We start from the raw sequence: 21,927 nt of genomic DNA on the forward strand, positions 1-21,927 counted from the left end.
TCTGGGAAAGATGCCTTCGCCAATTATTTTCCACTGCACCATTGACCATTTCCTAGCAATTAGGGAGCAGGACAGTGAGTGGTAGGATTAAAGCCTCAGCAAACGCCCAGATCTGCTCCTGACATCACTGTAAGGAGAGCAAGAAGCAATGCCACTACCACTGTTATGCATCTGCTTGATGGAACTATCAACTGATCATACTTGTAATGAAGGCCCAAAGCCACTTAACTGGGAAGAAAATAGAAGTACAATTAGGCACTAAGCAAAGAGAGGAAATCAACAACATGACTACGTTGTTGTTGAAACAACCCCCCATGACTACGTCTCCATAAACCATGATTCAGTTAGACACATGAACAGAGTGAGGCAGAGGATGGTTGATATGGGAAAACTCTTATTTTCTTTATTTTGGCGTAATACAAAGACCTCAAAGAAAAATATTAGCATACCCTGATAACTAAAAAGGACAATAGAGCTCTAAGAAAAGACTTGAAGATATTAAAGCTGGGAAACACACTAACGGGGAGTAAACAAAGAAACCTAAGGTGGCAGGTTAGTGCACACTTTGAAACATTCCACAATGACACGGTACATTAAGAATAGAGAATAGTTTCTTTTTCAGTTAGCAGATTCCAGAACCGTGAATGCCACCTGCTGGCAAAGTGAGAGGCAATGACTTTATAATTTCAGCTGTACTTGTGAGCTTTAATATTTCTTTGATGTTTCTTCACAGCCAGCAAACCACTCAAATCTTTTCAAAACTCCATTGATTTTTATCTTTTATGCTTTACTTTTTTTTACTTGAGCAAAAGTTAGACTATATAATGTAATGCTAAAACATCCCAAAGAGAAAAAATTTAGGCAATTTCACAATTATTTTATGTGACTTATTGGGTTAGCTAATTTTTACATAAAATGTATTCATATTCTCCTTATGGAAGCCAGTTTCAGTGATAGGAAGTCACCACATTAATACCCAATCACTTCATTTAACGAAGCAGAAATTGTTCTAAGGATATATAATCCAGTGGCAAACTGTGATATTATCCTTACAAAATGGAAACCTAAGAGGAAACAAAACTATAATATTGCTTTCGTTGAGAAAACATAAAATCAAGTCATTGGGAAAAATTAAATTAACCAGCCTATTTGCTGAATCCACCCAAGAATAATATTTTGGGTCAAAATTTGAAGAACATGTTTTACCCAATTTTTGAAAATACCAAAAGGAGAGGATCTAAAATAGTTTTTTTACATTAAGTTATAGTTAGCTTTAATCAGAGTACAAAGACGGAAAAAAATGTGCCATATTCAGCCAGGTGTAGTGGCTCATGTCTGTAATCCCAACACTTTGGGAGGCCGAGGTGTGCGAATCACTTGAGGTTAGGAGTTTGGGACAAGCCTGGGAAACGTGGTGAAATGTTATCTCTACTAAAAATACAAAAATTAGCCAGGCATGGTGGTGTATGCTTGTAATCCTAGCTACTGGGGAGGCTGAGGCAGGAGAATCACTTGAACTTGGGAGGCGGAGATTGCAGTGAACTGAGATCGCATCACTGCACTCCATCCTGGGAGACAGAGTGAGACTCCATCTCAAAAAAAAAAAAAAAAAAGAAAGCCATATTCTGCATTCAAATATTGCCGTTTAAGTATCTTTGTACACCAGGTAAAAGTACAATACAAAGAATTTCTCCTTGAAATTTGACATATATAAGAACAGAGTAAAATCCAATTAATTCCCAGTAGGCAACATCGAATACCTAATAAAACATGCATTTATTGGAGGAAAGTTAGAAAATTAAAAGGGAAAGTAATCTTGAGAAACAAAGCACAAATGAACTCTGGAGTAAATGAAAATAATGTGCATCATCTGGAACTAGGTGAGTAGTTGGAGAGGAGAAATCAAAGAACAAACGCTGGAGGTTATAGTTAATGAGGGTTTACCTCTTGCGTTATGGGACACAAGAAAAGTTAACAAAACAGAGCAAGTCACTTCATGCAAATATCAGTACAAAGGTCATTAAAGCTATCGTGTCAACCAACAAAGCAATATTTTCATTCTGGTACTTTGATGTTTCTCTCCAACCATTTTATGCACTTTCCCCACAACTTATAAAACCATAAAGCCATACAAAATACTTCTTACCTTTGAATTCCATCGTAAGTTACAGTTTCAATGTAATCAAACCGAGAGTCAACCCAGTAAACACGCTTCGATATCATATCCAGAGTTACCCCAGCAGGCCATCCCAGCTTTGTTTTCACCAAGTCTTTACGGTTGCTGCCATCCATGAATGCCCTTTCCAACTTAGGTTCCCCAGAAAGGCTCTCCCAATCTGAGAAAAATAAATAACTACAAAAGAAAAACAGAAGATGAAAGAATCTGGTATTTTACAAGTTTACCTGGGAATTTTTTTTAATAGTGTATTTGGATCAATGGAAATTTTATCCAGCTGATTAGAGAACCACAGTATAAAGCAACAGGGAAATTAAGTATTTTAAAGAGAGAGAGAGAGAGAGAGACTGTGGGGGTCAATCAGGAGAGTCAACAGTTCCAAATAGCAACTACTATGATGCACTAATATGGTAGTCTAAAAGTTCATATTCAGCCAGCCAGGCACAGCGGTTCATGCCTGTGGTGCCAGCACTTTGGGAGGCCAAGGCACAAGGATTGCTTGAGGCCCATATTTCGAGACCAGCCTGGGCAACATGGCAAGACCCCATCTCTACAAAAATTAAAAGATTAGCTGGGCATGATGGCACTTGCCCATAGTTTCAGCTACTCAGGAAGCTGAGGTGGGAGGATTGCTAGAGCCCAGAAGTGCAAGGCTGCAGCATGCCGTGATTGTGCGGCTGCACACCAGCCTGGGCAACAGAGCAAGAACCTGTCTCAAAAAAAAAAAAAAAATCATATTCACCTTCTGAACTTCCTCCTCTATTTCCTTTATCTGTCCTTTGCTTCTCTTTTTTACACCCAGGAAAACTTACAAATACCTTTTAAAAGAAGCTATCAAGCCATTTTGCTCCTCAATTTTCCATTCTGAAGCACAGACAGAGAACATTTCCATCATTTTCAAGAAGGATAGCTGATATAATGAAGTAGAACTGAATAATCATCATTCACCAAGACTAAAATAGCCTAAAGCTTATCCAAGGGTCCTAAGACCCAATTGTGAAATTCTAGGAGAAAGCTACGTCTCCTATAACACTTCTCAAATGTGAAGATTGGGAAATTTGAATTTAAACCTGAAGAAAAGCATTATCAGTGATTCTGGGTTGATTCAGACTGAACAACTTGTAATGAGATATTAGCATTGATATCTCAATCCCAGCCTGTATCAAGAAAGTTCTGAAAGGAATAGTTCCAACCTGCTTTCCTGTCTTTAAAAATCTTTACAGCAAATTCATGTTACTCATCTTAAAAATAATGAAACATAAGTAATGTTTAGTTGTAATAATAATATTAGATTGAGTTAGAACACAGAATCCAATCTCTTAGCTAGGAAAATGTGGCAAACACTAAGAATAAAGTTCATACCCCCAAAACAACTAGTATTTTTAGTACACCAGTAGGTGTGTTTGGGTGACATGTCCTCACATAGGATTATATTTAATAAACTCTCTTAAAGCTTATAAAAATAAGGGCACAAAATAGACATGGGTTCTAGAGTACAGAGCCTAAAAGAAATCAGAATGAGCCTTCGATTAATCCAATTGATGTTCAATGTATAGAGGGAGAGAGAAAATTCTGAAAATACAGGAATCAATATGTTTTCACATCACTTACCCAACAGTTGGGTCCACGGCAATTCCTCTAGGATGCCCCAAGTTTTCAGTTATAAGGGTAACCCGGTAGCTTCCATCCAAATTTACCATATCTATGCGGTTGACCTTGGTTTCCACCAGATAGATTTTATTATTAACCCAGTCCACAGCCAGGTTCTCTGGGGTTTCAACAGAAACATTGAGAACCTCTTGGATATTTAAACCATGAATGTCAACTGAAAAAACCTGAAAGAAAAACCAAAATTATTATATTTCCTCAGCATCACTAACTACATGGTTTGTTTTGATTTTTTAGTTATAATCAAACCAGAATTGCTAAAAATCTAAATTCTCAACTTTTAGAAATTTCATGCAAGTTATTTAAATAAATGAGAATTGTATTAATGGTATAATAAAATGTAAGAAGAAGAAATAAATAAAATTCCATAACGCTTTAGGAGTTTCTGAAATTTATGTTTCAAAAATCTCCATTGCATTACTCCAAGATGAAATTAAACCCATCACACTTTCCAAATAAGACAGTGGAACAAAATTTTGGCCATTAAACAAAATACTGTCAATATTTGTTACTTGATCCCGAATTACGGTTCCATTTAGAAGATGCAGGTAAAAATCTGATTTTTATCATCCAGAAAAGCAGTGTGCTTTTTACATTTTAAATGATCAAATTTCAAAAATTACCACCAAATATCTATCCAGTTTTGAAAGAATGTCTACTATTTCTTTTAATTAGGCTCTTGGACTCCACTTCGAATAAAATTAAAAGTTGCTCAAGGCTAATCCATATAATAGACTGCTTTGTTTAAGAGGTCACATGTAATAGTATAGCATGGAAAAGGTGCTGATTAACATAAAATATCTCAAGGGCCTTTTTTGTTAGAAAACAAAGGAACTTTCCCCTCTACTCCCTCTAAAAGTGAAAAGCTATCAACACTTTGTGCTCAGGGTTCCATTCAGCTCCTGCAATTTCTATTTACCTTATTTTGCACAGTGTCTGTCCAAAAAACTCTTTGCAGGTGATAGTGGAAAGCCACACCCACGGCCACTCCACGATTCTGAGACTCCACTAGGATCCGGAAGCTCCTTCCATGAATATCACCAATTAACAAATCCCGACCATTGGAGAAGATAATGGAGGCCTCGCCAACTAAATGTGAAGAAGGAAGGCATCACCACTCCTTCAGGTGAGCAAGGATGGTGAAGTAGCTTACAACTGATATGCTTTCTGCTTTTTCAAATGCTATCTTCTACGTTGTCTTACCAGATTTTAACATAAACCTCTGAGGCAGACAGATAGCTATCATTCTATCCATTTTACAGAAGGGCAAATTGAGGCACAAAAAGGCTTAATGAAGTGTCCAAAATCTCAGTAAGTTAGGAAGAATTTGGTAAGAATTCAAGCATCCTGGATACTAGTCCAATGCACTTTCAACGACACTGAGGAGAGTATTTCTCAGATATTTTCAAGACTCCTTGATGATATGGGCTCCTTAGCCCCATGTGCAACTCTAGATTTTGTTAAACACAGAAGACATTTTAAAGATTACCAGGAAATCACTCTGAAAAAGATGGTAATGGTGGTTCCAAATCTGTCTGTATACTCACAGGTATGCAAAATGATACATGAACAAGGTATTAACTGCAGTCTTATTGGCAATAGCAAAAGATAAGGAATGATATAAAAGTTCATCAGTAGAGGACTAGTTAAACAAATTATGAATGTCAAAAAAAAGGAATATTATGCCATTATAAAAATAATAATAATAATTAAGGCCAGGCGCAGTGGCTCACATCTGTAATCCCAGCACTTTGAGGGGCTGAGGCAGGCGGATCACATGAAGTCAGAAGTTCGAAATCAGCCTGGCCAACATGGGGAAACCCCGTTTCTATTAAAAATACAAAAATTAGCCGGGCGTGGTGGCGGGGGCCTGTAATCTCAGCTACGCAGGAGGCTGAGGCAGGAGAACCACTTGAACCCAAGAGGCGGAGATTGCAGTGAGCCAAGATCTTGCCATTGCACTCCAGCCTGGGCAACAAGAGAGAGACTCCGTCTCAAAAATAAATAAGTAAGGCTGGATGCAGTAGTTCACGCCTGTAATCCCAGCACTTTGGGAGGCCCAGCACTTTGGGTGGCCGAAGCGGGTAGATTACAAGGTAAGGAGATCAAGACTATTCTGGCTAACATGGTGAAACCCCATCTCTACTAAAAATACAAAAATTAGCTGGGCGTGGTGGCAGACGCCTGTAGTCCCAGCTACTTGGGAGGCTGAGGCAGAGAACTGCCTGAACCCAGGAGGCGGAGGTTGCAGTGAGCCAAGATGGTGCCACTGCACTCCAGCCTGGGTAACAGAGCAAGACTCATTCTCAAAAATAAATAAATAAAAATAAATAAATAAATACATACATACATACGTAAATAAAATAATTAAGAAATAACTTCATGTGCTGATATGGAAAGCTCTGGAAAATATCTTAAGCACATTCACAAGATGCAGAACTGTGCTTATAGTTTACTACCATATATAGATATATAAATACAGTTAAATATCTATATTTGTACAATCTTATTTATTCATTAAGAAACCTCTAGAACTGAAATGAAGAAACAGCAATTACTCATGGGAAAGAGGAAGTGAAAACCATGCAGAGGGGAATAGGTATGGAGCAAGGCATCTCACTACGTATCTTCTTATAATTTAAAATGTGTGAACATATAAATATGTTACCTATGCAAAAAATAAACAAATTGAATTGTTAAAAATACGCTGAACCTAAAAATTACTACACAGCAAATCAGGTATTTCTATGCAAAAACAAGTAGAAAATGGCCATTCTTCAGTCGTGGGAGCAGTTAAGTTTCAGAAGACATCAAAGACACTTCAAAATCAAGTGTGAAATAACTATTGGAAAATAGGAGTTTATATTGACACCTTCGTCCGGAGAAATCGACAATGACAAAATGCTTTGGAGCCCTCATCTACGTTTTGCGGATTTTCTCCATGACTTTTCTCTACTACTATTTACTACTCTCTACTTTCCATACTCTTACATTGATTCCAACAAAGTACCCAGAATGAGGGCATTCAAAAATATGTTAATCCAAATTTAGCATGTCCATTTGGAAATACCCCTAAATTTTGCAAGAACACGGCAAAAATTATTTCTGTAGATAGTTGTCACCTACTTTTGTGGTAGGTAATTAATTAAAAGTCAAATGTCCAAGCCAATCAAATGTAGGCAGAGCATTTATTCCACAATTAAAGGTGGGTGACATCATAGCCTAGGTCAAAGTAAACAAGCAACCAATTTAAAAATATTAATAATGGTCACCATTAATTGACAAATTGGTCCTTAATAATCAAAGAATGAAATTAATGTTGACCAATTTTTAGGCAGCAGGAGCCATCCCTGATTTGTAATGATAAAGCCCTGCCAACAGCATAAATGCTGATAATTCTGCTGTCATCAAAAGGAAGGAAAGAAGCTATTAGAATCTGTTTCTTATTCAGAGATTCAGGTGTCCATAATTTACTCACAGGAATCATTAGCTTTGCAATGCTGTCCACGCTCCAAGATATACCCTTCTTCACAGTGGCACAGGTGATGGCCAGGTCGGCTTTCACACTTCTGGTCACAAATTCCCCATATCTGGCAATCATCAAACTCTGCCATATGGAAAATACACATTTGTAGTCAAGGTTATCAGCATTTATTGAGCACTCTCTGACAAAAATCCTAGATAAGATGGCCAAGAATGTGGTGTTGCCCGTGTCTAAATAAACAGCCTCTGGAGTTAGGCACAGGTTCTCAGAATTTATAACAGCCATCTTCATGTAAGGAAAAAGAACATTTACATCATTTTTTAAACCTACATGAAGGATAACTTTACAGAAAATGCACAACACTTCCTGAATTCATAGCCCTATGGCATTGCATTTCATTTATTAATGTTAGTTTACAAATATATAAACTTTGGTGTAAATGTTTCCCTTTAATACTATGCTTTCCAATATGGTAGCCACCAACCCCCTGTGGCTATCTAAATGTATCTTTAGATTAATTAAAATAAAATAAAATTAATAATTTGCTTTCCTAATCACTTGCCACATTTCAAGTGCTCAATAGCCACATATGACTAGTGGTTACCATGTTAGAGAGTGAAGATACACATTTACATCACTGCAGAAAGTTCTATTGGACAGCACTATTTCTGAATAAAGTAAGACCTGCCTATAGACAGTCCCTCAAGAAGACACAAATCTATGACTGCAATAAAGTATTTGGAAAGGTCTATTTACCCAGTTCTCTTTCCTCTGATATCAAAAAATTATAACCAAAATTAAATTGAACTTTTTTCAAGACATCAAAAATTTCTTCTCCTCTACTTATTGGTTAACTTATTATTCACTCATTTAATAAGTGTTCATTGAAAGTCCCTTATATGACAGAGCTCTGTTCATTACCAGTTCTACTGTGTAAAAATACTTCCACTATAATTGACATAAACAATAGAATATGGAGGGGAGAACACAACAAAATATTAAAAGAGTCTTTCTTAAAGACTATAAGTCTTCAGGGGTGCAGAAATTGTCTTATCCTTGGTACATCTGACTTTCCAAGTCCACGTCCACTCTCCATCATCCTTCACTCTGCTCTCTTCCCTGGGAGGATGGCCTATGCAAACTATAACAGTAGAGTTCCCACACCCTCTGGTTTCAGGAAGTTCTCAAGTAGATTATAATTTCTGAAACCACTGCACTCCCAAGTCTAGAATTCTCCAGAGCTCTATGATCTGATTACATTTGCAGCAACTGTCAGAACTGTGAATTAGGTTCAACCATTCCTGCTGGGTGGCCAACCATTCCATAACCCACCAAAAGCCCAAGGTTCTTTCCTTTTCTTTTCTTTCTTTTCTTTTTTTTTTTTTTTTTTTTTTTTTTTTTTTTTTTTTTTTAGACGCAGTCTCGGTCTGTTGCCCAGGCTGGAGTGCAGTGGCACAATCTCGGCTCACTGCAACCTCCGCCTCCCAGATTCAAGCAATCCTTCCACCTCAGCCTCCCGAGTAGCTGGGACTACAGGTGCACACCACCACACCCGGCTAATATTTTTGTATTTTTAGTAGGGACAGCATTTCCCCATGTTGGCCAGGGTGGTCTCAAACTCCTGATCTCAAATGATCAGCCTGCCTTGGCCTCCCAAAGTGATGGGATTGCAGGCATGAGCCACCGCACCCAACCCCAAGAAGGTTCTTCTAATAATCCCATTTCCCTGCAGATTAAACATAACAACATGAACCAGCATACCTATCTTTCCAAAGACTGTGACTAACCAAAGGAAAAAAACCCAATCCGATCTGGACACTACCAGATTGAAAGGCCACGTGAGGGTGTGAAATGCCCTCACTGATGATTCCCTTCTGTCCCCTCAACTCAGCCCTGAGAAAGCTTCACCTAAGGCTTTGCCTCAGCATGAAAAGAAGTACAGGACATTCTCCCTCAAACCCCCAGAATGTCATAACTTCATTTTGAATGCAAGATCCATGGGACTACATCTAAGGATTTGGAGTCACTCTGAGAAGAAGTTCTGATGTCAAACAGAAGGAAACCAAAGGTGGAGAAGTCATAACTAGGAATACTCTAGCACAAATGCCCTTCCTATCACCTGCACTACAAGTGGTTTAAAGATTTGAATGAGTGGGCCAGGCACGGTGGTTCATGCCTATAATCCCAGCACTTTGGGAGGACAAGGTGGGAGGATTGATTGAGTCCAAGGGTTTGAGACTAGCCTGGGCAATATAGCGAGGGTTTATCTCTACTAAGAATTAAAAAAAGAAAAAAAAAAAAAAGGCCAGGCATGGAGGCGCGTGCCTGTAGCCCCAGCTACTCAGGAGGCTGAGGTGGGAGGCTGCAGTGAGCAGCGTGATCAAGCCACTGCACTCCAGCCTGGGCAACAGTGAGACCCTATCTCAAAAAACAGGATTTGAATGAGTGTGTAAAATTGCTGTCACTTTTGTGACAATAAGATTGTATCCTTGGATCACTATAGAGAAATATGAAAGTTAATTAACATCCATCAGCAGCCAGAGTGAAGACAAGAAAAATAAAAGTAGAATTGATGGTTTTCATGAGAGTAGAAAAGATAGTGGAAACCACACAAAACACTGAAACACTACTTTACAATCCCCCTCTCACTCCAATACCTTTATCTATTTTCTTTCCTTTTTATTCTTTGTCTCCTCCCACCAACAAATACTGCTGTGAAAATAATTCAAAAACCCCTTTTTAACTGAGACCCCCTTGGCCACCCTCTGATCCATCTGGCTGTGTGAAACCCCACCATGCTGAATGACCTCCCTGCCCTCACTCTGCACCACGATGTCATTCTGTCAACAAACAGCATGTCCTGTCAATCAGAAACAATGAGCCCAGTAAACTGCTTCAGCATGCCTCAGAGCTTCCACTGCCAGGTCAAGACTACCAGGGGCAGATGAATGGTAGAAAGACACAAGATTTCGTGTCAAGATTATTCAATGTTATTCTTGATTACCACCGAGGTATTCACTGGGGAGCCATGTCTAAGATAATAAATGGTACATAGGTTTCCAACACCTGAAGCCTCTGTAATGCGTCACCCATGCAGAGGATTATAGCCATACAGAGAGTATTTGTTGAAATGAAATGCTTGAGAGAGCAAACCAAAGCAACAATTCCCCTAAAAATTCAGCTCAGCTGAAACAAGAGTAACTGGTTTCCTAATGTCATGTATTTAAAGAGTTCTCTATACAGAGAGAAAAATAGTCTTCTTTGAAACAAATGTGAAATAAATGTTAACCCAGCCTCAAAACTCAGAGGCAAATGACACATTCTTGAAGGACAGCAAAGGTCACAGAAAAGGTCTCTGCAGGTGGCAGGGGGCCTCATATTCACAAAGGCCCTCAAATGTAGACTTTTGAGATTATCTCCAAATGAGGTTGTCTGTACTAAAGTCCCAGAAATGCGCTGGCGGGAATGAAAGAAGATGTCTGTTGTGGAACTTAGAATTAGTGCCCCAGTATTAGAACACACTACTTCCAACGTGTTATTAATGTGCGGTATGTTCTCTAATCCTGAAATTATCTTGTGCATGCATAATACTGCAATATTCTGCCTTACATTCACTAGTAGGTTAAATGCAAAATTTCATCAAACAACAACTTTGTTATGACAGCCTTTCACTTTGTAAGGGGCTATTGAAAATTGAAGTGGCCTGAATTTCTGACATTTAGGAAACCCTAGACATTTGGAAATACAACCCAAGGCTCACCACAGACTTGTATGTTGGAAAATATGGAAAATGTGTTATCTGGGCTCTAGGGTGGAACAAAAAACTGAGAACAGATTGTGGGGCATCACAAGACTGAATCAGGGATTCTGAAAGAACAAATCACTTTTCCTGAAAGGACTTCATGGCCTATCAAGTTTCAACTGTAAGACAGCTCAGCCCCAACTCCTCTTTGGGAGTTGATAAAGGAAAAAGAGAGAAAAGCTGATGTAATACTGAGAATGTGGCTTCTGGTATTTCTATTGGAACTTCTTTTCTACAAAGAGAAAAGGAAAATGCCTAGAGAACTAAAAGGCTGGGAATGGGATTGGCAGCTGGGTAGAAGTGAAGGGGGGCGAAGGAGCCTGACATTTGCCAAAGACACTGGAGCGGACTCACACCCACGGACGAGCCCCACTCTGAGCAGAAGCAAGGCTGCCCCTCTGCCCAGGGCTACCTGAAATCCAGGCAGGACTCCCAGAGTCAGGTCACCACCCAACCAATAAGGGCACTTGTGTGAAAAGTATCTGTACATTACTTGAATGCATCCCTAATATAATGGTAATGATAACAATAAAACACAAAAAGTGGCCTGCAATCTTATTTAAGGCCAGTTGCAGATCATAACTTTTATGTATAAAATGTTTTAAAATGATTAGAAATGCGGGGGCCTTCTTAAATTATTCCAGAGTTCACTTAAGTCACTTGATCTTAAAGTACCTTGTTGAATGCAGTTACTTAAGAGGAGCAATTAGATGGGCAACTTTGGGACTTGGTCCTGATATTAAAAACCTACAATTACCTACTATGAACACAAGGAAAAGCTCAAATGGATTGCTTTCCTGGATATGAAAATCCAGTTTTTCTTGGCATATGATAAGTAAGTGAGCCCAACGATTATAGTTTTCAGTAACGCTGAGGAGCAGACTTTCTCAAGAATTTCAAGTTTAATTTGCAAACCAGAGTTTATTTCTGGTATCAATACATTTTTCTGTTTGCTAGCACTTCTGCTGAAAATAATAATAATAATAATAATAATAATAATAATAATAATGAAAAAAAGAAAGGTTTTTCTGGCTATGAGTAGTTATTAAGATTAGCCATATTTGACAAAGTATAATTATGTTGGAAGCCATGAGCTGAGACTAAAGAGTTTGAATAACTTCATTAGGTTTATCTAAATTCAATATTTTATTACCAAATTTTACCAAAGAGTTCTAAAATATTAACATTTTAATATTTTAATAATATTAAAATAATAATTTCAGAAGAAATACTTTTCTAGGAGCATTTCTTACACATTTCATGTTTGTTTTTATCCCAAAAGCCCTAAAGAATATCTCATATTTCTAAGGAATATCAAAAGAATACAAATATCCTGGGAAAATTCTGAATCACTTTGGAGACCCGTAGAAGACTACCAAATTTAAATGAATAGTTTCAATTGCCTTCCAGATGCCTTTTCCCAACAGCAGTAAAAACAGTTTTCTTTAAACCTCTGTGATCACTTCCTGCTAGTATGTTTGTTGTTTATGTGTCAAAAATCAGATCGAAGGAAAAAAAGATCAGAGCACCAAAAACTCACTAAGAAAATGGAAACTGATGATAGTTGGCCATGTCTAATTCTCCCATCCTAAGGCCCCATCCTAATCACAGTGAGATACAAAGATGGCATCAAAATAAAAAATCTCCCAATGGGAGAAATCATTTCTGAAGTCAGAGAGGAGAGATATGAGGAAATAGTTGGTGTACCAGTATCTAGTTTAATGCCAGCCACCATCTGGCAGCATCATGATAAAGAATCTGCTCATCTTGAATGACGGTTCCAAGTGGATGTCACAATCAGTGGAATGAGTAGCCAGCCCAGCATAGGCACTGACCCACCAGTGTAGTCACCTGAGCAATGACCTGGTGATCCTCTGCTGTGACGTTTGTGCATCCTGGAGAAGAGGCTGCACAAACAAGGAGCAAAGTAGGGGTGCTTGCTGGGCTCAAGCAGCAGCTATCTACCGACCTCATGGAAGTAGTTCAGTATTCAGTAACCAGAATGGCTGCACCAATCCTGATGCCAAATACTTGAAAAGAAAACAGAAAAGGACTACCACCCCCAACGAGTAGTGGATAGGTTCCAGGTAGCTAGTCAGCTCACTCATGACAGAACCACTCTTTTGCCCGGTACACCACACCAAACCTTCTCAGACTTAAAATTCCCTATTTGCCAGGTTTTCTGTGAGGTCTGGGTTGCTTTGTTATGACAGACCATGACGACTCTCCACAAGTGCAACCTCCTTGATGTCAGAGATCAGGGGACCTGTCAGTGTACTCTAATGAAAGAAAAGTAGCCCCACCCCCCCATCACTTACCAACACAGGTACGGCTGTCATTGTGGTTGATGGTATAACCTGGGGGACAAAAACACGCTCCTCCATAAGGCGTCTCATGGCACTGGTACTGGCAGTTCAAGGCAGAGCACAGAGTCGTACCTAAACGAAGAAAAGAACTTTGTTAAATGAATGGTGACCTCTGGACAAGACTGATTAACCTAATAGCTTCTTTTTCCATCAGTAGCAGCTAAGTAAGCATGTAGTAGATGTACAGAAAAATCTGTCACCCTTCAAAGCTTACTGCAAAACTTGGCAATAAAAGCTCAACTGAGACAGGACGATTGCTTGAAGCCAGGAGATCAAGACCAGCCTGGGTAACACAGCTAGACCTCATCTTCACAAAAAGTTAAAAATAAAAACATTAGCCGGGCCCAGTGGCTCACACCTGTAATCTCAGCACTTTTGGAGGCCAATGCAAGAGGATCACTTGAGCCCAGAAGTTTGAGGCTGCAGTAAGCTATGACTGCACCACTGTACTCTAACCTGGGTGACAGAACAAGAGCCTGTCTCGAGTGGAAACAAAAGAAAAAAGAATAAAAGCTCATTTTTAAAGTTATAACTATGTCCAAGTGTAAGTCATTATAAGTCTTATTTATGAAAAAAAAAACAGGTCGTGCATGGGTCTATCTTTGTGTCTACACAGTAAAAAGGGCTAAGAACTCCCAAGTGACTGAAGGAAGAATAAGCCCTAAAAGTATTAACTGTGGCTGGCTTCAAGAGATGGGATTTCAGGTGATTATATTTTTTTCTTTTGGTTAATTTTTATTTTCCAACTTTCATACTGTGACTACACATCTTTTACTAATTTTTGAGTCTTTTTAAATGGGCTCCGAAATGAAATAGAGAAAAAAAAACCATAGAGGTATCTGCCTGTTTAAATATTGTGTACAATTTTTGTCAGGAAACAAAAAATAACCTTGGGGTTGCAGTTACATGGGCACTTCTAGGCAACCACAAATTTAGTTAGAGTATATTATTGATGAAATCAAGGTTTTAAATGGTATTCCCTTATAAGACAGTCAGCTGTCCACAGAGCTGATGGGTTGTTGGTGGGGTGCATATTCTACAGTCACAAAAAAGGAGAAAAAAATGCCTAGTTCCAGTCAGTTTCCTCATAAATGAATGTGGACACACAAGACATAATCAAACAACACTGTGCATGGCCAACACCAAGTTTTGCCATTGGAGAGTAACTCAAAGTATGTAACCCAGGAACCAGAAGCTTTTTTTTTTTTTTTTTTTAGTACAGTCAGACAAGGCCTTTTTCCATAAGTATAAGCCAGGTAATAAAATCTCCAACACATCTTTAAGGTCATCAAAATTGCCACTGAAACAATCCTCTTTGTGTGTGTGTTAGGGATTAGGGACGGGGAGTTGCTCCAAAAATTGTTAAGCTCCTCCCATCAATAGATGGAGTCTATTTCTTCCATCCACTCTGGGTTTGGCCAAGTGTCTTGCTTTGAACAATAAGACTTGAGCAAACTTGGCATAAGTAGAACCTTGAAAGTACTTGAGCCCTAGGGTTTGCTCTTTCAGTCTCTGGGTCAACAAAGCTAGGCTAGCCCAAGCTTTTACTGCAACATCCTGACGTTTGAGTGAGCTGATATAGGCCAGAGAAACTACTTAGTCAACCCACAGAACTGTGAGAAATAAGACTACACATTTGTCAGTTTAAGCCACTAAGTCTTGGGGTGCTTTGTTACGCAAACGCCAACAGATATACTGTATTTGAACATCTGTTCTAGAAAACAGAAATATCTTTACCTGAAAGTTACCCAGGTAAATGCCTATACTCACTACAGTATTTTCCAGTAGTAGTACTGTTTTCATCTTCTCTTCCTGGGCAATCTAAAATCCCATCACAAACTTTATAAATGGAGATGCATCGTCCCGACTCTGGGCAAGACCATTCTCTTGGGGAACATTTATGAACACCATGAGAACTGCTTTCTGTGGGGGGAAAAAGAGAGAGTTACAGGCCACAGGGGAGGTACAGCAAGCTCTTTTTCAATCAGTGGTTAAAAGGGGATGTAGAGCAAGTTGGACAAGAGAAATCTATAACTGATCTACATTTTACAATAAGTTAGTGATTTCTAACTCTGCCACTAGTCTTTTACTGAGATTCTAAGGACAGGCATAATGGAATTACTCCACTTTCCCTGGAAGAGGCAGCCCCCAGCCGGGTTATAAGAGTAAGAAGCAGATACGGGTCTCAATTATCAACAAACTAGATTCATAATCCCCTAGGAAAAGATGCAGTTATTTAAATCCTGAATTATCGAAGTAGGGCCATCAAGTTAGGTCCAGAATTACTTGAGTTTGTGGTTGGGCTTTTTGATTTGCTTTGTTTATTTAGTGAAATGTCAATAGTATAAGAAAAACCATAACCCAAATGTAGAAAAACCACTTTCTGGAACATAAAAACATAAAACCATGTTTTATGCTCCCAGAACAAGCATTTCCCTTATCATACCTGGGATTGGAATGGTGCAGGTAACTTGCTGTAGGGTGTGGGTATTAGTAAGGGCTAAATTGTTGGAGGTGCTGCTGATGATATCAGCAACATAAAAGGGTGAATATCAGTAACATAAAAGGGTGAATATCACTGGCAATTTCTTTCTCACAGAATCTTTAAGCACTTCCCTGGATAGTAGCTTCTCCTACACTTACCAATCCCCAGCTCCACCCCACATGTTCCTAAGGTGGCCTCTCTTTCACCACTGAACGTCAGTGACTCATTTGGGAATCAGAATTTACAAAACCAAAACAAAAAAATAAGCTGAACTGTTACCAAGGTTCAAAGTCATTTTTAAAGATTGTAAGGTCTAAGACAAATGACATTTTCCCTATTTTCTCTCCTTCCCCAGCCTATTAATTTTATATAAGTAAATCTATTTAAAACGGGCAGTCTTAAAGGGAGAAAGTCAGACTGAGATATAGAAGAGGGAGAGACTGTCCTACCTATTTTGCCTTAAAGATAGAAAGGAGAGGATTATAATTTAATCTGTATTTGAGTTCTGAATCTTCTTAGGAAAAGTTAGTGAAGTCACCTCCTTCTTCCCCACCCACTAAGTTCCTAAACAACTCCTTCAACTCCAGCCAGTCCTGAGGCTTGCTTGTCACACAAAACTTTTAAAAAGGAAAGGAGAAAAAGCAAGCACTGGAAAACACTTGAAGAAAATGCTTTTCAGTAGGAATCTCTTCCTCTCCTTACCACATCCATCTTCATCTCCATTATCTTTACAGTCATCTTCTCCATCACAAACCCAGTTTTGATAAATGCATCGGCCACTGGGGCAAGTGAACTGGTAACCACCGCAGGTCGGATAGTCTGGAACAAAGCAACAGCTGCACTCCAAAGACACAAATCACCTGGAAAAACTCAAAGTGCTCTCACCTCAGTGCCTAAGCAGAACTATCTCTTAAATATCTTGACAAAAATTTTAAAAAGCAGGAAAAAAAAAAGAGAGAGAGAAAGAAGGTAACAGCAGCTTTGGGTCTAGGAAATGAACTCAGATGCCGGTTTCTGTTTTTCAAGATTAAACATTAGATCAGCCTGGGAAACATGGTGAGACCTCATCTCTACCAAAAACACAAAAAAATAAATATATAGCCAGGCATAGTGGTACATGTCTGTAGTCCCAGCTACTCGGGAGGCTGAGGTGGGAGGACAGCATGAGCCTGGCCTGGGAATGTGGAGTTGCAGTGAGCTGAGATCGCAGCACTGCACTCCAGCCTGGGTGACAGAGTGAGACCCTGTCTCAAAAAAGAAAAAAAACTAAAAATTAAAAACAAGATGGTTTGCAATGTGTTGGCACAGAACAGAAAATGCAGACAAAGATGCTGCAGACATGACAACATCCAACGTTCTCATATTTTACTACAAGCTCTGTAATTGCTAATCTATGACCAAATGATTCTGAGTCAACCATTCCATGATGTCACATTCTCTATAATTCTCTGTCACTAAAATAAGCCCAGGTTCCAGAAAGGAAGCCAGGCATGACTCATTGAAAATTAGGGTGATATCAAAAATATTTAACAACACCCTAAGGCATGGGTACCAACCAATCAAAAGAGGTATGGAGGGAAATCATACATTCTAGTAAATAAATCACCACAAAAAGCTGCCAACTTACTGGAAACAGTAAAACTCTTTCATGGAGTCTTCTAACTTTATCATTCCGAAAAAATAAGTGGAGGTGGCAACAAGCAGACAACAGCATGGACATAAAAGCAAGGTCAGAGTGAAGAAGTGGAGGCAAGGAAGCCACCTATACCACACTGAAACTTTCAGTCTGGGCGCGGTGGCTCATGTCCATAATCCCAGCACTTTGGGAGGCTGAGGCGGGCGGATCACTTGAGGTCAGGAGTCCGCGACCAGCCTGGCCAATACGGTGAAACCCCATCTCTACTAAAAACACAAAATTAGCCGGACATGGTGTGCATGCCTGTGATCCCAGCTACTAGGAGGCTGAAGCAGGAGAATTGCTTGAACCCAGGAGGCGGAGGTTGCAGTAAGCCAAGATTGCGCCACTGTACTCCCGCCTGGGCAACAAAGCAAAACTCCATCTCCAAAAAAAAAAAAAAGAAAAAGAAGAAAAAGAAACTTTCCTGACCCTCCAACTTTAACGCAGTAGAAATTTCAAAGTAAAGAGGAGAGTTAGAGCCACTCCTAGGGAAATTCCTTTCCCTTAAAAACACTTCCCTTACTCGACTACCAAGGTTCTCAGAGGTACGGGTCATTTGAGAATGCAGTGATACAATATATCCTGTACCCCTGGAGCCTAAGGAAAGAAGGCAAACTGTCCATCACCAGCCCTTTACATCTACGCAGATCCTTGAAAGATAAAGGAGCCCAGGTACAGCAACACCACAAAGGCTCGTGTCATGGCCCCTAGCGACCTTCTGATTCCATCTGCCATCAAATGTAGTGACTCTTTTCCTTGAAAAAAGCAGTACATTGGTGGGGGAGGCGGGGATAAAACAAAACCAAACTGAAACAGAACAAAACACTCCCAAGAACATGACCCAGCATAAAGAAATCACCGTACTGCAAGCATGTTCATCACTGCCGTCTTGGCAATCACTGTCATGGTCACAGACATAAGCGTGAGGGATACACTCTCCACTGCCACATGAGAACTCATTGTGCAAGCATATCTCAGCTGCAACAGAAAGTTAGGAAGGGAAAGAAAAAAGAGAAGTTAACTCCATTGTAGCCATTTAATCTCAAAGGAAGATCATCTCCAGTTTAAGAAGGGATTCTTATTAAGCAGCGGTGTGCTGGTAAATGTTTAAGAATCAGTTATCCAGGAACAAAAAGGCCCTGGTTTGTAATGTTTGCCGATTTCCAGTGTGTAAATACTCCTACCAACAGCTGACTTCAAACTACCAACGTGAATTCACTGAAACTGAACTTGGGAAGAGATGCACATAATTGGCTCTCTCAAGCCAGTGTAAACCAGCTTCAGCACACCACTGCACGTCTTGTGCGCAATACTTACTGCAGTTGATTTCATCCGAGGAGTCCCTGCAATCAACTTTCCAATCACACTTCTGACTGGTGTTATAGCAGGCTCCATTGTCACAAGTAAGCTGCTCACATGTTGGGTATTCTATTGTTTAAAAAAAAAAATGGAAACAGCAAACAAACCTTAAATTTCCTTCAGCAAACATTTATTGAGTGATTACTATATGCAAGTCACTAAATGCTGAGCACATATTGATACACACACACAAAAATATGCTCCCTGGCTTCATGGAGAGTACAGCTGGACAGGGGAGACAAATATTAGTCAAATAAGACACAAATGGTAAATTACAAACTGGGATAAGTGCTAATGTGGAAAGTACAGAGGACTGTGAGACTGCATAGCAGAAAAGTCTCCCCTAAAGAAGTGACTTTTGAGCTAAAACATGAAGAATGAGAAAGAATTTAACTTTAGCTCAAAATGGAACATTATTTTACATAATACAAATAACATCCCAGGAAACTAAAGTACCACCGCACAAGCTTGGAAGAAAGAAAGGCCATTTCTTCCACTGGGGGTTGGAGAAAGAAAGCAGGCCTAGAGTTCAGGAGCCCTGGTGGCCCAGAGGTACCACTCAGCAGCTATTTACTGTGACTCAAGCTTCATGTCCTGTGTTTCTACTTCCCTATCTGCACATTTGGATAATCTACTGCACAGGGTAGAGGGGCCTGAAAAGACCCTGTCTGGTGAAGCATGTTGAAAAGCATAATGTGCTCTCAAAGCACAAATTATTGTTGCCATGTTATGTACATGCGACCACCTCACTGCTACTCACTGGACCTGGTTTTCTAGGTCACAGTGGAAAATCAGGAAGTCCTTTACAGGAATAACATGCTATCTGTCCCTCCTCTCTACTTACCAGATTTGGACCACCTGTCTCTCGTGACTTCTTACTGGAGGCTTTATTCTGTGGATTGTTGATCTCTTTCCCCCGTGACATAATGAAACTCCCTGAGATTAAGGATCCTGTCTTACTCATTTTAGAATCCCCAACACTTAGTACAGGGGTGGTGGGACATTACTCACTGTGCTCAAGAAATGTTCAATATTGCTATTATTTATCACAGGTGAACATTTTAGTCATTCGGCTTTTTAAAATATTGTGAGGTGCTGCCTTTTATGGCCTTTGAATACCCTCCTTTTCACAAATATGATATCTTCCTTGGTCTGACCATCTTTTTCATGAAAGATAATTTTTGTATTGATTATCAGGTCATCTTCTGATTTCTTTTTAACAAAGGAAAAGGTATGTCTTAGTTAACTTTGAGTCTCAATTTTGCACTTAAGAACGCAGTTTGAGATTTTATAGAGATATAAATATATTGAAGATAAGTATTTGGATAGTCCCAAGTCTTTTCAAGCAGAAGCTGTGTACAAAATTCTGTGCTGAAACTGTACTAAACTTGTGCCATGTTAACAACTTGCACTTTTTAAAAACGGACTCTCCAATGATCTTTTTTTTTTTTTTTTGGTATAGTAAAGGAATAAGCCTAACCCTTCTCATCTCCAGAGGTTCAAAGTTAGTCTCTTAAGTGTCCTTAAATATCTCAATTGCCAGAGTTATGTATAGTCGATCATATGTCAAAATGGAAAGCGTTTTTAAATAGCTAGTTATAATTTAAAATTTTTTCTGAATTTTATTTTGTTTTTTAATAGTCCAAAAGTGAGCCGGTGCCTAGAGTTATTGCTGTCTTTCCTTGCTGAGAAGACATGCCTTACAAATGTACCTTCAAATGGGTCACACAACTCTCCCTTCAAGTGATGTTTATTAATTCTGCTTTTGAGAGATGCAAAACACCAGGTGAGGCCAGCAAGCAATTCCTTTGCCCTTGTGAGCCAGATAGCTCCTAGAGTCAATGTGTTATCTAGCCTTTTAAGAGCAGCAGCAAGCAGGAGAAAAACCCATAGAAAACCCAGCTCTTTGCAACAGATAAGCTACCTGTCAGGAGGAAAATTAATATGGGCTTGAACAGCAGCTACTTCATTTAAGGTGATAATTATAAAGAATCTGGAATAAGTGTGCTGGGTGGCTCTCTCATTTTCCTCATCCTGCTTTTTGAGAACCAGTGCCAGAAAATTGAAAGGAAAAGGATTAAAACAGTAACCACTGACATGACTAAAAGTTTACTGACATGGCCCATTCCCCACCCAACAAACAAGGCCAGCTTGATATCATCAGGGAGGGGATTGTGATGGCCAGAGGTCAGCAGTTCGACTTTTGGAATGAAGAACAAACAGCTTTCTTGTCTCCATCCACACTGATAAAGAATCTCTCTCAATCAGCAGGGGACCCCTCTCAACCCCTGCACACCTTGATCTCTTCTGTGCATAGTTAACCTGAGATGTATACTTACAGAAAAGATTGCACAGAGCTCCCTAACTCCACAAAATACTGAAAATACTTGGAAATTTGTTTCCAAATGGTTTTCCCTCTTTGGAGATCCACACAGAGAGAACAGGTCCAAACTGTTAACACTGACCAAAGAAAGAAATGAATGGATTCTACTATCATTGCTAAAGATGTTAATGAGTTTCAATCTACTCCAGAAAACAATAAGTCACAATCCTTTGAGCTTCCAACTGGGAGATATCTAAAATCTTATTTTTTGGTTTATTTGCTTGGCAAGCCTGAGTCTAACCTTCTTCCCAAAGAGCAAATCCATCATGTGGCTAAAATGTCCTGCAAGATTTTAAGTATAGGGTAAAGTGCAATATGAGAGGAGACCATATAAAAGAACACCAAGGAAACTCTTATTTCTGAATTTGGTTTTAATGGAAAGATCAACAAGTAGCTATAAATTAAGCCTCAGACCTTTAAGGTTTTTCTAACACAAAAAGGTGAGAATATCCTTCCTCACACCACTCCTTTCTTCCCCTTTCTTTATTTCTCCTGGTCCCAAATGATACATGTTCAGATTTGTTAC

The 21,927-nt window shown here is 39.3% G+C and overlaps 1 protein-coding gene across 1 annotated transcript in view; it reads right to left on the reverse strand.

Moving 5' to 3' along the window:
- LRP2 (LDL receptor related protein 2) overlaps positions 1-21,927 on the reverse strand; it is a 213,508-nt gene that overhangs the window by 133,347 nt on the left and 58,234 nt on the right. Inside the window, exons 5-13 of the mRNA XM_015110294.3 lie at positions 18,977-19,087; positions 18,524-18,637; positions 16,684-16,800; positions 15,267-15,419; positions 13,449-13,568; positions 7,323-7,451; positions 4,764-4,933; positions 3,788-4,011; positions 2,147-2,353 (exon numbers count right to left, since the gene is read on the reverse strand). Of these exons, the coding sequence (XP_014965780.3) occupies positions 2,147-2,353; positions 3,788-4,011; positions 4,764-4,933; positions 7,323-7,451; positions 13,449-13,568; positions 15,267-15,419; positions 16,684-16,800; positions 18,524-18,637; positions 18,977-19,087 (1,345 nt within the window). The remainder of the gene's footprint in view (positions 1-2,146; positions 2,354-3,787; positions 4,012-4,763; positions 4,934-7,322; positions 7,452-13,448; positions 13,569-15,266; positions 15,420-16,683; positions 16,801-18,523; positions 18,638-18,976; positions 19,088-21,927) is intronic.

Source organism: Macaca mulatta, chromosome 12 (genome assembly GCF_049350105.2).
Source record: "Macaca mulatta isolate MMU2019108-1 chromosome 12, T2T-MMU8v2.0, whole genome shotgun sequence".
In the NCBI taxonomy this organism is placed as follows: Eukaryota; Metazoa; Chordata; class Mammalia; order Primates; family Cercopithecidae; genus Macaca; species Macaca mulatta.